General features: G+C 31.9%; 2 protein-coding genes across 6 annotated transcripts; both read right to left on the bottom strand.

Moving 5' to 3' along the window:
- Positions 1–497: 497 nt before the first annotated feature.
- On the bottom strand, positions 498–3457 carry LOC111885614 (cationic amino acid transporter 2, vacuolar-like). 4 transcript variants are annotated; one of them, XR_008225453.1, is made up of 5 exons: positions 1364–1436; positions 1215–1281; positions 1020–1130; positions 846–942; positions 498–774 (listed from the first exon to the last, which is right to left on the bottom strand). XR_008225453.1 is itself a non-coding variant. In XM_052766153.1 (5 exons), exons 2-5 carry the CDS (start codon positions 1447–1449, stop codon positions 863–865), a joined length of 267 nt encoding a protein of 88 aa, XP_052622113.1. In that variant the 5' UTR covers positions 1450–1582; positions 3050–3457; the 3' UTR covers positions 498–862. The 4 variants fall into 4 exon arrangements, 1 of the variants encoding a protein (XP_052622113.1); XR_008225452.1 differs by having other exon boundaries at positions 498–769; XM_052766153.1 differs by adding an exon at positions 3050–3457 and having other exon boundaries at positions 498–865; positions 1364–1582.
- A 4346-nt stretch (positions 3458–7803) lies between these two features.
- LOC111885613 (uncharacterized) lies at positions 7804–12081 on the bottom strand. 2 transcript variants are annotated; one of them, XR_002848157.3, is made up of 11 exons: positions 11404–12081; positions 11196–11246; positions 10866–11095; positions 10388–10620; positions 9449–9979; positions 9299–9358; positions 9136–9217; positions 8912–8996; positions 8601–8728; positions 8390–8508; positions 7804–8309 (listed from the first exon to the last, which is right to left on the bottom strand). XR_002848157.3 is itself a non-coding variant. In XM_023881858.3 (11 exons), exons 5-10 carry the CDS (start codon positions 9523–9525, stop codon positions 8452–8454), a joined length of 441 nt encoding a protein of 146 aa, XP_023737626.1. In that variant the 5' UTR covers positions 9526–9979; positions 10388–10620; positions 10866–11095; positions 11196–11246; positions 11404–12081; the 3' UTR covers positions 7804–8309; positions 8390–8451. The 2 variants fall into 2 exon arrangements, 1 of the variants encoding a protein (XP_023737626.1); XM_023881858.3 differs by having other exon boundaries at positions 8912–8948.
- Between the last annotated feature and the right edge of the window lie 1104 nt (positions 12082–13185).

Here is a 13185-nt window from a genome sequence, read left to right as displayed (position 1 = left end):
GACGGATCAGTTTTTCCTTGCGACAAATTTAGAGACAGAATATTCGTCGCTAAATGTCACTCAATACATTTACCCAGGACATTAACGACAAAATTTGTTAAAGACATTCCGTCGCTGTTCTGTGGCAAATTTCCCTGATCAGTTTTTTTTCCGTAGCTAATCTCTTGCAAAGTTCATATACTATTTTTTTTTCCGTCGTTGATCTGTCGCAAACTTGAGACATGATTTTTTCCCATAGCTAATCCCTCGCAAAAGTCATAAATTAATTTTGTTCTTTTTCCGTCGCTGATCCGTCGCAAACTTTAGACATGATTTTTTTCCGTAGCTAATCCCTCACAAAATTCATGCATTATTTTATTTTATTTTTGTCACTAACCCGTCGCGAACTTGTAATATCATTTTTTTTATTATGATTCTAAAAGAAAAAAAAATACTACAATCATCAAATTATTATACTAAAAAACATCAAATAATGATACAACCAAAAGAAGCACATAGAGCAGTAACAGATCTGATTGTTATAACATATCTGAAATCATGATGATGGTTTTAGATGTAAATAAAGATGAAATTACAATTACACCCTTCAGAAAAAGAAATGTTGTATGCTTACACTGCTCCATTCATTCCATAACTAGCAAAAGCAGAGGCGATAGGGTATCAGGGTCTAATTGGGAACATGGCACGAAACCAATCACAACAGCAGATGCAAGCATATACAAAACACAACATGTAAACCAATCCCAATAGGTAAATCTCTCTGAGGATTCTTCACTTGCAATATAAACAATATGAAAATTACAATTATACCCTTCCAAAAGAACAATCACATTCACTAGTGTTACCTCTTCTGCTGTGTTGGTTACTGCATCAAAACCAACATATGAGAAAAAAACAGTTACAGATCTAGCAAGTACTCCATTAGCTCCATATGGGAAATACCTGAATCAGAAACATGTTTCATGTTGCCAAGGGTAAAATGGTAATTTAACACATTTGAAAAAAAATAAACATATTACCCGCCTAGAACTTTGTATCCCAGTCTTTAAACCTATGTATCCACCAACTACTATGATGAAAAGCAAGGCTACAACATTTATTGTTGTGATTATGCCTTCAGCCAATGAACTCTAAAAGTAATCATTTTATTAGTATAATAAAATTTAAGAATATGTGCTACAAGAATAAGTCATTAATTGAAAGGACTAAGATACCTCTTTGATTCCAGCGCAAAGTAGTCCAGTTATAATGAAGACTAAAACAACAATCAACCAAGCAACACTGGAAGTTGAAGGGGATAGAATATTGATTTGCAGAAAGAAAATATGATTATATGAATAAGAGAATTGTTAAGAGAAATTACGAGATTGCCCTTCTCCAACACATAAGTAAGAATAGTGATATGCACTCCCTGCAAATGGGCAACGACATGCGAGCTCTACATAACATAATGCTGAAAGTCCAGCTGCTATTCCGGCTATGAGGAATGATATTGTGATTGCAGGCCCTGTTTGCTCTTTAGCAACTGTTCCAACAAGAATGTAAACTCCAGCTCCAATAGTTGCTCCAACTCCTGATAAAACTGGTTTAACTTTTAGGTTTATTGATACCAATGCATCCCAACATCATACATACATACATACATACATACATACATACATAACAAATTCATTGCATAACGACACTAGGAGAAACAACGTGTATTAATCAACAAAACATATATATGTATCAATTTTACTTAATGTAAATCCGAGAAGTAGTCAATAACAGATAGACACTATGTTATATAATCTATTAATAAAAAAATGAAGTCATTAACATTTCAAGGTATACTCATTGTGCTTATTGTATTGTGGCTGGAGGTAAATGTTGGAGATGTACTTTTTTTTTACTCTCTCTCTCTCTCACACACACACAGTTCTTTTATTAAACATGTGATTTATTTAGGCTTTGCTTACGGATTTTGGGCTAGCAAAAGAGTTTATTTATTTAGGCTTTGCTTACTGAAATTATTCTTGGTAAAGGCCATGACAAGGCTGTTATTGGTGGAGTGTTGGAATCTTGTTGTTTGAGATGCTCACAGGACAGGTGATTGTGATTTTCTTATTGGTAAAATTTTCCTAGTGAAATGACCGTTTTACCCTTATCAAGTCTAATTTAATCTTGAACAACCACCGTTTCATGGAGGAAACAGGGACAAAGTACAGAAAAAGATAGTGAAAGACAATATGAAGCTCCCCTGCATTTTTGTCAAGTGAAGCACGCGCCCTTTTAAAAGGGGTAAGTGCATTTATTTTCTAAAAAAAATTGAATCTTGACCATGTTTGACCACATAAAAAATTATTTTTTTTATATTTTTTTTAGTTGCTACAAAATGATCCAAGCAAGAGGCTAGGCAATGGGGTAATTGTCCCCTTTTATTTTCTTTCTTTCTTGATACATAAAAAGATTCCAATTTCAAGTTGATATACTATCAAATACTAGTTATTGTTTTATTAGAATAATAAGCAACATGAATATTTCTAATTAATAGTAGTGGTAAGCAACATTTTACCTTCTTTTCTCTTTTACCCTATGATTGATTTAGGGCTAGGGTTTACTGATTTGTATATAATTCTAGACCACAAAAAGAAAACTAAGTCAGTCATTAGGTGTCCATATTAAGTACCCATTAAGTAAGAAAACGAACAGCTCCTTTGTTATAATGAAGGATAAGTCACATGTTTCTTCTCAAATTCACGTTGCCACCTCCTAAATATGAAAGAGAATTGGGGAAAACCTAAAAATGTAAGGGTTCCTGAATCCTTAAATTCTCATGAACCGGAAGACAAACTATGATGAATCAAGCCCTAACTCAAGTTCTAATTCTAAGTGTCTATTCTTATATAGATGCAATCGATGGTAGACCTGAAACTAACTTGCAGATAATGAAGAAGGCATTTCATATGGCTACGAAACACAATAACCAGAAAGTTTCAAGGTAAATTAAACCCTAACAAAGTATATTGTGAAATTGAACTAAAACTAACCTAAGAGGGATGAGATTTACCTGAATCAGAGGTTAATGAAGAATACTTTCAGATTTAAAGATATGGAGGTTGCCGGAATCAGGTGAGTAGCGTCGTCATCCGTTTGAACAGAGATGGTGAGATAAAGCAGAAGCTAATTACACTTAGTCAAGAGTGATAAAGCTGGAGGGAAGGAAAGTTACACCGCCTTCGTGAAGATGGAACTGGGTGTGCCAATTTCAGCGAGAGAAAAAAGAAAACATGCGCACCCCAAATAAAGTTTCCGTCGTCGTTCTCTCGCTAAACGCGTACCGTATGGCACAATTTTTTATCCCTCGCTGAACCCTAGCTAAGTGCCTTCATTTTTCGAGTGATTAGCGAGGGATAGTGGTGCATCGTTAAATACTTGCGAGATCCGTAGCTGATCCCTCGGTAAATCCTCACTAATATTCCATATATTAAATAATAAAATAATTATCAAAAACATGGTAGATCTGTCGTATTTCCCTAGCTATAAGTCTAAATTTTGCTAGAGAATAAATCCGTAGCTGAAACTCAAGTTTCTAGTAGTGGGATCGTTCCATAATGACTTTGCTGTAAGGAACTCGGTGAGATTGCTAGTAAGGCTTGGTTCAATGTTTTCTATGATCCATGAGAAGACAACTAAGTCATTATGTTCCCATTGCTCATAGCTTTCATCTGTTGCGTCTGGAGGATTACTGGATAAATGATTCAATAAGGATTTTGACTTCCCCTCAATTGGCACTCGAATCATGTGAGCCTATAATGCCTAATTTTGGCTATTGAGGGTGATGTTGATTTTGAGGCTATTGGATAGGTTCTGTTTTGTATTTGGTGTTTGGGATTTGAAGAGGTTGGTGAGTATTTGGGTTAGGTCAAGGTCATCACTACTGATGCCTGTTTTATGGGTTGAGCTATCGTCTTTAGACATGGCAACTCAAATCAAAGAGTAGATGATGAGTAGTTTTTTTTGTCCTAAAACCATATATATACTGATCTGATACCATGTTAAAAAGATAGTAGAAGATAGAGAGAAATCAGAATTGTTTCATATATTTTGTGTGTTTACAAATGTAGAAAATTAACTTATTTTGTGTGTTTTCTTCCTCTGATCCGTAAACAAATTATGTAGGAAGTTGAATAAATAAAATTACAAACGAAGCAAACAGAAAAAGTAGAAAATACAATTTCAGAGTAGTAGTAGTAGTAGTAGTAGTAGTAGTAGTAGTAGTAGTAGTAGTAGTATATATATATATATATATATATATATATATATATATATATATATATATATATATATATATATATATATATATATATATATCCGGTAAGAATTTTTTTTTTGTAGGAAGGTAAGAAGTTTCTTTTGTACATATTTTTTTGATGAACAAAATAAATGAATCACTAGATGATTCATTTGTAAGATGATTCACAAGAAAAAATATTTCAAAAAAACATCTTCATGATTCATTTTTAAGTAAATTAAGAAAATATTCATTTTTATGACAATTTTAGTGAATAACAACAAAATCATTGTATAAATGAATCATCAACATGTTTTTTTGAGAATTTTTTCTTATGAATCATCTTAAAAATGAATCATGTGATGATTCATTTTGTTTGTTTGCTAAAAAAAATATGTAGAAAAAAAAACTTCTTACCTTCCTACCAAAATTTTCCTTCTTATTTGATCTTGACTATATATATATATATATATATATATATATATATATATATATATATATATATATATATATATATATATATATATATATATATATATATATATAGTAATTGCAAAGCAAACCATTCAAAATTTGATTTTTATAGAAAACATACACTAAACATTCAAATGTAATCCCTACAGTACACCATTTGCAATCAATAATATAATCAAGATTATTATGATCAACTAAACAAAAGGAAATTGTTTCTATTTTAAGATGGCCATTTGCAATAATCAGATGAAAGCTAAATTTAAGATGAGCATTTGCAATCAGATACATTATATGCATTCAAAGCTAATTTCAAGATAAACATTTGTAATCAGATACCATACACACTTTGAATGTTTTTTCAATTTTGTTCAATTCCTTGGATAGATCCGATCCCGGTATCTGTGGCAAAGAAGGAAAAGGAATGCATCTGGTTCTCCCGCCAAGTAAAGAAAAGGAATAAGCTATTCCGGTTTAAGCTAAAATAAGTTTGGATAGTGTACTACTATACAGGCTTCAATTCAATTTTGACTTCTGTTCAAGGATTCAAGCTCGACGCTCTGTACTAACCGAACCTTGGGCTTCAATTTCGAGCTTCATGGGTTGGATTTTTTAGGGTACGATTTTTTTTTTCCTTTGTTGACCGAAGGTACGATTCAAGCTAAAATATGTTGGACAAATACCACTGTAATTTCATGTGTTTTTAAAAATAATTGTATTATTTTTTTTTTGTTGGTTCTTACCACAAATTGGACATAGAGTTACCATTCTAGTCCATTTAACTATTTTCAGGTTAATTCCGTTAAATTTTTTGCAAAATCAATCTTAAAAATTCAAATTTCGTCCCTGTAGTTTGCAAAAATTTACACAACATGTCCAAAACTCGGTTTTATGTTTTTTAACTTCTTTATTTTCATTTATTTTTTATTTTTTAATCAAAGCTAAACTTGATTTTATATTTTTTAATTTTTTTATATTTTTCGTTCTTATTTCATTTTTTTTTGGGTTTTTTTTTTTTTTTTTTACTTTTTTACTTTTTTTTTGTTTTTTATATTCATTTATTTTTCATTTTTTTTTATAATTTTTTCGTTTTTTTTGTTTTTTCTTTATTTTTGTTTTTTCATTTTTTTAGAAAACCAAAAAAAACTCAAACACCAAAAATATAATATACTCTAATATATTCATATACTTTACACTTTCTAAAAAATTATCAAAAGAAATTATCAAATTGACGAAAAACAAAACGTAACTAAAATACGAAAAAAAAAACAAGAAAAAATACAAAACAAATACAAAAAATATAAAAATATATTCATACATTTTAAATTTTTTGATAAATATCAAAAGAATCGAAAAACAAAACGTAAAATTATTTTATCAAAAATAAAGAACAACAAAAAAAAGTAAATAAAGAAAAAACAAAAATAAATGAAAATAAAGAAAAAACAAAAAAAGAAAAAATATATATATATAAAAAATATGAAAAATAAATGAATATAAAAAACAAAAAAAAAAGAAGAAGTTAAAAATATTAAAAAAAAAACAAAAAAAAAGAACGAAAAATATAAAAAAAATTAAAAAAATATATATATAAAAGCAAGTATAGCTTTGATTAAAAAATAAAAAAAATGAAAATAAAGAAGTTAAAAAAAAAAACATAAAACCGAGTGTTGGACATGTTGTGTAAGTTTTTGCAAACTACATGGACCGAATTTGAACTTTTAGGACTGATTTTGAAAAAATTTAACAGAGTTAACCATAAAAATCGTTAAATGGGCTAGAGTGGTAACTATGTGTCCAATTTGTGGCCAGGGCCAATTTAAAAAAAAATAATATGGCTTTTCTAAAAAAACATATGAAAATGTAGTGGCTTTTATGGTATTTGCCCAAATATGTTTCTAGGGTTTATATTTTACGGATTGCAAAATTCAAAAGACTACAGGGTAATTAGAGGTGTGAGAAAAAAACGAAACCAAAAAAACTAAATCGAGCCTAACCATGTTTGGGTTAATTGGTTTGGTTAATCAAAACTAGATGCGTTCCCCCCGCGTTGCGGGGGTCGGAAGTTGTTGTTGTTGTGTGCAACTATAGTCATTTCCTGATGATGTTTGTGGATGAATATGACTTCCAAAGATCTTGAATCTTTTCTTCTTCAATTGCTTGTGTGATTTGCAAAAATTGTTCCTGAAAACTTTAATTAGAACATAGTGTTTATCAGAAGAACAAAATTGGTGGTCTCCAATGATCCTGAAAATCAAAACAAAAAAGCCTATCTCAGAAATTCAGTTACAGAATATGGAGCTTAAATAAGTTAATATGACTAATAGAATATAAAGGTTGCCATGAGCTATCCTAAAAGTGTAGAGGCAGAATAAATAACATGAGATGTAGTACGCAAGCAGGTGAGTTAACCTAAAAACTCACATCCACCTTCTGCAACCAGTTTCGTTCCTTGTGCAATTCTTTGACCCACTAGTCCACTTTTCGCTGCATCTCCTCTCATATAAAATCATAAATGTCATGCCACAAAAAATGGCCAGATGGTTTGTAGTTTTTAGTAGATACCCGTATACAACACTCTACTTGCATTTTTCTATATTTGACAAAATAGAAAATGAAAGTATCATGTTATATTCGACAAAAAACTGAAAGCACACTGGTATTGGTAAAATAGGAAATAAAAGTAGGTTGTTATTCTTATCCAAAGCTTAGATAGAAAGGTTCAACACTGAATTTTATAAATTAAAAAGAAAGGATCTCATTTGTAGTTTACATGTAGGTCTGACAATGGAGCGAGTTTTGACCATGATCCGATCCAAATCCTTAAAAATTATATGGGTTTGGAGCATGGTTTTTAATCCATTTACCCGTTAACGACTCGTACCCGCTAACCCTTTTATTAAAAGGGTCGGGTATGGATCATCACCGATCCGCTCTATTTATAACCCGCCCCATATAAATTTTAGAATTATACATTTATATTTTATACTGCCTAAGTTTTACTTTAAATTCCAATTGAAATTCCAAAGACTAAACTGTTTTTACATAGGACTCGAGAATTCAACTTCTAGACTGCCAGTCTTCTTCCAAGAATCATGATGTCATTTCATTTATATTTCATCATATAATCACCAATTTCATTTATAAATCAATAAATTTATTTATCAATTGGAAGAAATTTTGTAATTGTTAATCTCTATCAATGCAATCGAGGGTCAAAAACCAATCGGAAGTAACTACAATAATGATTTTAATTCCAATCGATATTCTTCGAGTACATAATGTGTTTTCTAAATCAACATTTGTTCTATTTAACAAATGTGATTTTATGATTTAAGTAAAATGCGTTTGATTATTCAAAAAACCTACGGGTTACGGGGTGGGTTTGAATATCTGCTGATTCGGTGGATAAAGGTATGGGTTTGATTATACAAAACCCTGCGGGTTACGGAGCGGGTTTTGGAATTTGTTAAAAGGGTTTGGATTAAGGTCGATTCGCTCCAAACCTGTCCCATTTCCAGATCTATTTACATGCAACCGCGTATGCTTCTCTGCTTCTTGTCCCCTATTTGGTAGTAAAATTTTCAATGTAAATAAGAAAAATATAAAATAAAATAAAATGAAGGAAAACATGGACATATTTACCAGTATGATAACCAAATAAGATCCCTCCAATTCCAACAAAAGGCAATCCAGGTTATAATACATTACCCGTATTGCACAACATCAAAGCTTACACCAACAATTCCCCGATAAGTTGCATCCTGGAAAAGAAAAATTAGGTTAACGTATGGTTTCATGCTAAATAAGATGTGGTGTTAACATGGAATTAGATACTATTCATAAAAGTTAATACATGTAGTTTTTGTGCAGAAATTCTATAATCATGCCTAATTGAGTATCCCCTTTTAGCCGACCCACCACAATCTGGAATGTGTCCATAACAGTAACTTTCGGTTCCGCCACTCATGTACTCATGGCCAACTTTGTTTGATCACATTAAAACAACCTAATGTCAATCCCTCATAATCAACTGAGTTTAATCAAAAAGAATTCTCTTAAACAATTCATTGAACACAGGGCATGATTGACCAAAAAATAAACTTTGATGAAACTGCAATATTTATAAAGAATTGAATAATTATTTCAAAATGAAAGAGAGCTCACCAAGTAAAGACCAAAAGCGCTCTGATGTTTTTTCCACCTGTTAATTATATTATTTATATTATTTGACCTTTTTTCCTCGCAAATCCTGTCACGTTAAAACTAATGAATATTGTAACATCTTTTTAAGTGTGAAGTACAAATGGTCATTTACTCTCTTTCGGAAAGTTTATTCGGTCCATATTTTTTTATGTATACAACTGTTTATGTTCATAGTAAATACTTACATCAACATAAGCAAGATGATGTATAGGAATGATCGGTAGAGATAAGATCAACTCCTCATAACAGAAACCTGCTTGTTTGTACCTATAAAACCAAATAAACTGTGATAAGTCCCAGGGGAAAATTTGTCTTTTTTATCCACATATAAATTAATGAAGCACTCACAGTTGCAATGAAACATATATCTCAGCAAGTTCTCTCCAGGCATCATGACCTGCCATGAATCTAGGCAAAAAAAATAATAATAAAGAGACCTCATTGAATTTTATAATAAATAAGAACAAAAATAAAGAGCGTTTGGGATTTTGTTCTTACATCTCACGATATTTATTGAGCCAATCGATGGCTGCTAAAATATGTCCACGGGCCTTTGTCATGACTACCCTTGTCATACTTATAAGCTACAAATATTTAAGATTGTTAGAACTTAAAAAGGTTATTTTGTTAATTTAAAGATTGGAGACTTATTTTTAGTTTTGAAAAGATTTATGTCAACAAACTACATAAATAAAATTAGGTTATATTGTAAATTTTTATTTCATTACATGATGGAATGAATAAGGAATGCATATTACCTTCTTCAGGGCATATTAGTCTTCAAAGAAACATAGATGTTATGATAATAGAATGTAAACTTTGAAAGATAAATTTGCAAATGGATGAAAAATTTTAGTTGGTAGAGAAACATGGCTGAAATTGATAAGAATACTTACCATTTATTGATTTCAAACACAATTTCAAATAGATATTTTATCAAACACCTACTCTGCTTCTTCTGTTTCTTCAAATTTCTCTAATAATCATGAAAACACATAGTTGCTCCTGCTTGATCATCTCGTCAAACACCTACAAATATGAAAAAAAAAATCAACGTAAAAAAATGATTGTTTTTGCAGGGGAAAGATTAAATTGGAAGTTGTTATTGAGGGTGAAAAAAAGATGTGGTACATGTGGTGGAATTTAAAGATAAATATGAAAAAGCTGATGAGAGACAGAGAGCAATATGATAATCAAAAACTGGGTTCTCAAGATATGCAGTCAACTAATCAATTGCTGATAACGATAATAAATTGAAAGATTAAATAAATCAAATTTAATAATTTAGAAATTGAAACACATGGAGTTGTGTGCTAAACCCATTTCAAGTTTTCAAGATGAAGCGCATCTATTTTGGGAAGAAATAAGTAGAAATCATATTCCAACAGTCACCGATTCCTTATGTGAGTCACTGCAACCCAGAGAATACGAACATACCGATAACATCGGAGGCAACTCCTTGAAAAAACCTCTAATTTTTTTGAAAACCGCGTCGTCAGCACCCTGCTCCAAAGAACCACCACCAAGAAGCTCCATAGACCTTGGTGCACCTTTGTCTACAGCCTTTGATAATGACGATAATGCATTGGCATGATCAGGCGTGACACCTCTAAAATGAAATTGTTTTGAGGTTATATTGACAAATTTTGTTCAAAACGGTGTTCACCAACCTAAATTCATCAAAGCAAAAATATCCAGTAAAAATATAAACAATGACTACCACCTACAAATGGAAATTGAGATTGATAAAACATATTTTTGACTTAATGAGAACATAGGTTGATCTGTTGATATGATATGGGTCTTTTTTTGACGTAATGTAAAAAGAATAACTAATTTTTACAAATTTACCCTCAAACTGAATGATGTGTCTCAAAAGTTATTCGAGCATCAAACATAAGAAAAGAGTTGAGACCTGGAAACCAATTTTGAAGCTGGGAATATGAAAATAGCAGGCGGCTATAGATACATCATAATACTTCCATTGGGGATGTTGTCGATAAGATTCATTTGATAGTATAGAGAGAAAGCTAGGATTAATGAAGGCGAATCGCTGGAGAAGTAACTAATAGTCCTTTGTTAATGATCTCCCTATCTAGTTTGTTTTTTCCCCTTTCCTCAGTCCATGTTTTAGCAACCAAAAACCTACAAAAATGACAAAATCTTTTAGATGACCCAGAAACCCAGAAAGCAATCACAGTACATGAACAGAAACATGAGAGAAAGAAGCAAGTGACTCTTTTACCTGGGTAAGATATTATGTCGAACAACAAAAAATCCTCTGTCGTCTGCGTACCTGATTTCGTATCAACCAACCAATTTCGTAAATAATTTTTAAGCACATATCAACTTTAGTAAATATAAACAAAATCAAGAAAAATCGTCAAAAGAAAAAACCCGATAATAGGTTATAGAGGAATGGATATACAGTTGTTTGAATTTGTGATAATTACCTAATATTAGGCTATCAAAAATCGAGGCGGCGCTCTCCGGTGGTCGTCATAGAGGAATCGAGAACCCCTGCGATTCGTACCTTCATTTTTCCATTTATCAACCTCATCTTTGATCATAAATTAGGACTTGGGGTCATCAAAATCTAATCAACCAACAGAACCATGATAAACCCTAGAATTTGCAAACCCAACGACCGAATCTTCGTTGATTCTCGCGACGAACAGTGACGATGGCTTCTTCATCGGAGAAGGGGCACCGGGCAACCTGAATTCCTTCTTGATTTCCAATCAGAAGCCGCTAGGTTGAGAAGAACGTGCGGCTTCTGTTAGCAGAGGAGACAAATTTAATGTGGAAATTAATGAGATAAAAAGGTGAGGAAGTGATGGTATATCCGGGGTGTCATTCTTTTTTCTGGTAGAGACGGTAGTGGAGCAGAGGGTAAACCGCGAACTCCGGTGGTTGGTTGTCGGTACATCGCCTGAAGCGGTGGAGGTAGCAGCAAGTAGAAGAAGGGAGAAGACTCGATTTGGGGAGGATAAAGTAAAATGTGAAACCATAGTAATGTAATCGAGAGATAGGAGGCGAAGAAGAATGACACTGATCTTAACTTGATTGGCTTACAGAGATGGTGAAAGGCAGATAGAACTAACACGTGTGTAGCTCTAATTAAAAAAAAAAAAAAAGCCTAAAAGGACCTTCTAGAAAGAAACGCAGAAAACAGACAAAATTGACCATACATATATAAATAAGGGACCAATTTCGACAATTGCCATAATCAGGGGACCATTTATGTCAAATCCTTAGCAGTTTATTGTAGCTAAGGATTGAGAATTTTAATATATATATATATATATATATATATATATATATATATATATATATATATATATATATATATATATATATATATATATATATATATATATATATATATAATAAAAAATGTTCTTATTTGGTTTCATTTCATTTTGGTTTGGTATTTGTTTTTTTAATTTAAGGGAAATTGAGTAAATAACAAATATAAATTTTTAATACTTAAATGTTTTTTTATTAACGTTTATGCGTCTTAGGAAGACAGGAAGAAAGAAGAGTTGTGGAATACCATTTTGGATTTTATGAATCAAAATCCGGGCAAGCATTTGGTGTTTGGGGACTTTAATGTTGTTAGAAGCGCTTCTGAGAGAATTGGTTTGGTTTTTCATTAAGGTCTGGGACGTTCAATTGTTTTATCGAAGAAAGTCGCTTATGGGACGTTCCTTTGGGTGGACATGCTTTCACTTGGATCAGCGGTAAATGTAATGGAGAGAAATTGAGCCGTCTTGACAGATTTTTGGTTTCAGAAGAGTTGTTGGGATCTATTGCTAAGCTCTAGGCAATCGCTTTAGACAAGTTAATTTCTGACCCATAACTTTGAGATGATCCGGTGCCTTTCAAATTTAATAATTCTTGGTTGGATGTGGTTGACTTTGATGAAATGGTTAGACAGGCTTGGATTGAAGCAGGAGCTTGTTCAGGACCAAATAAATGTATTGTTTTTAAAAATAAAATGAAGATGTTGAAACAATGCATTAAAGAATGGTCTTTTCTTCATAATTTTGAGAAAAATTCGAAAAAGAAAGAATTGATCATCGACATAGCCGAGACCGAGAAGAGTTTAGAAGATGGCACGGCTTCCTCGGACACTAAGCAGATGCGCTGGGGTCTGTTGAAAATTCTTACATATATTGAAAAACAGAAACGAACTGAGGCGAATCTAAAAGCAAAAGTTAAATGGGGGATTG

The sequence above is a fragment of the Lactuca sativa genome, chromosome 8 (assembly GCF_002870075.4).
Source record: "Lactuca sativa cultivar Salinas chromosome 8, Lsat_Salinas_v11, whole genome shotgun sequence".
Taxonomy (NCBI): domain Eukaryota; kingdom Viridiplantae; phylum Streptophyta; class Magnoliopsida; order Asterales; family Asteraceae; genus Lactuca; species Lactuca sativa.
This window is presented reverse-complemented; position numbering and strand designations above follow the sequence as displayed.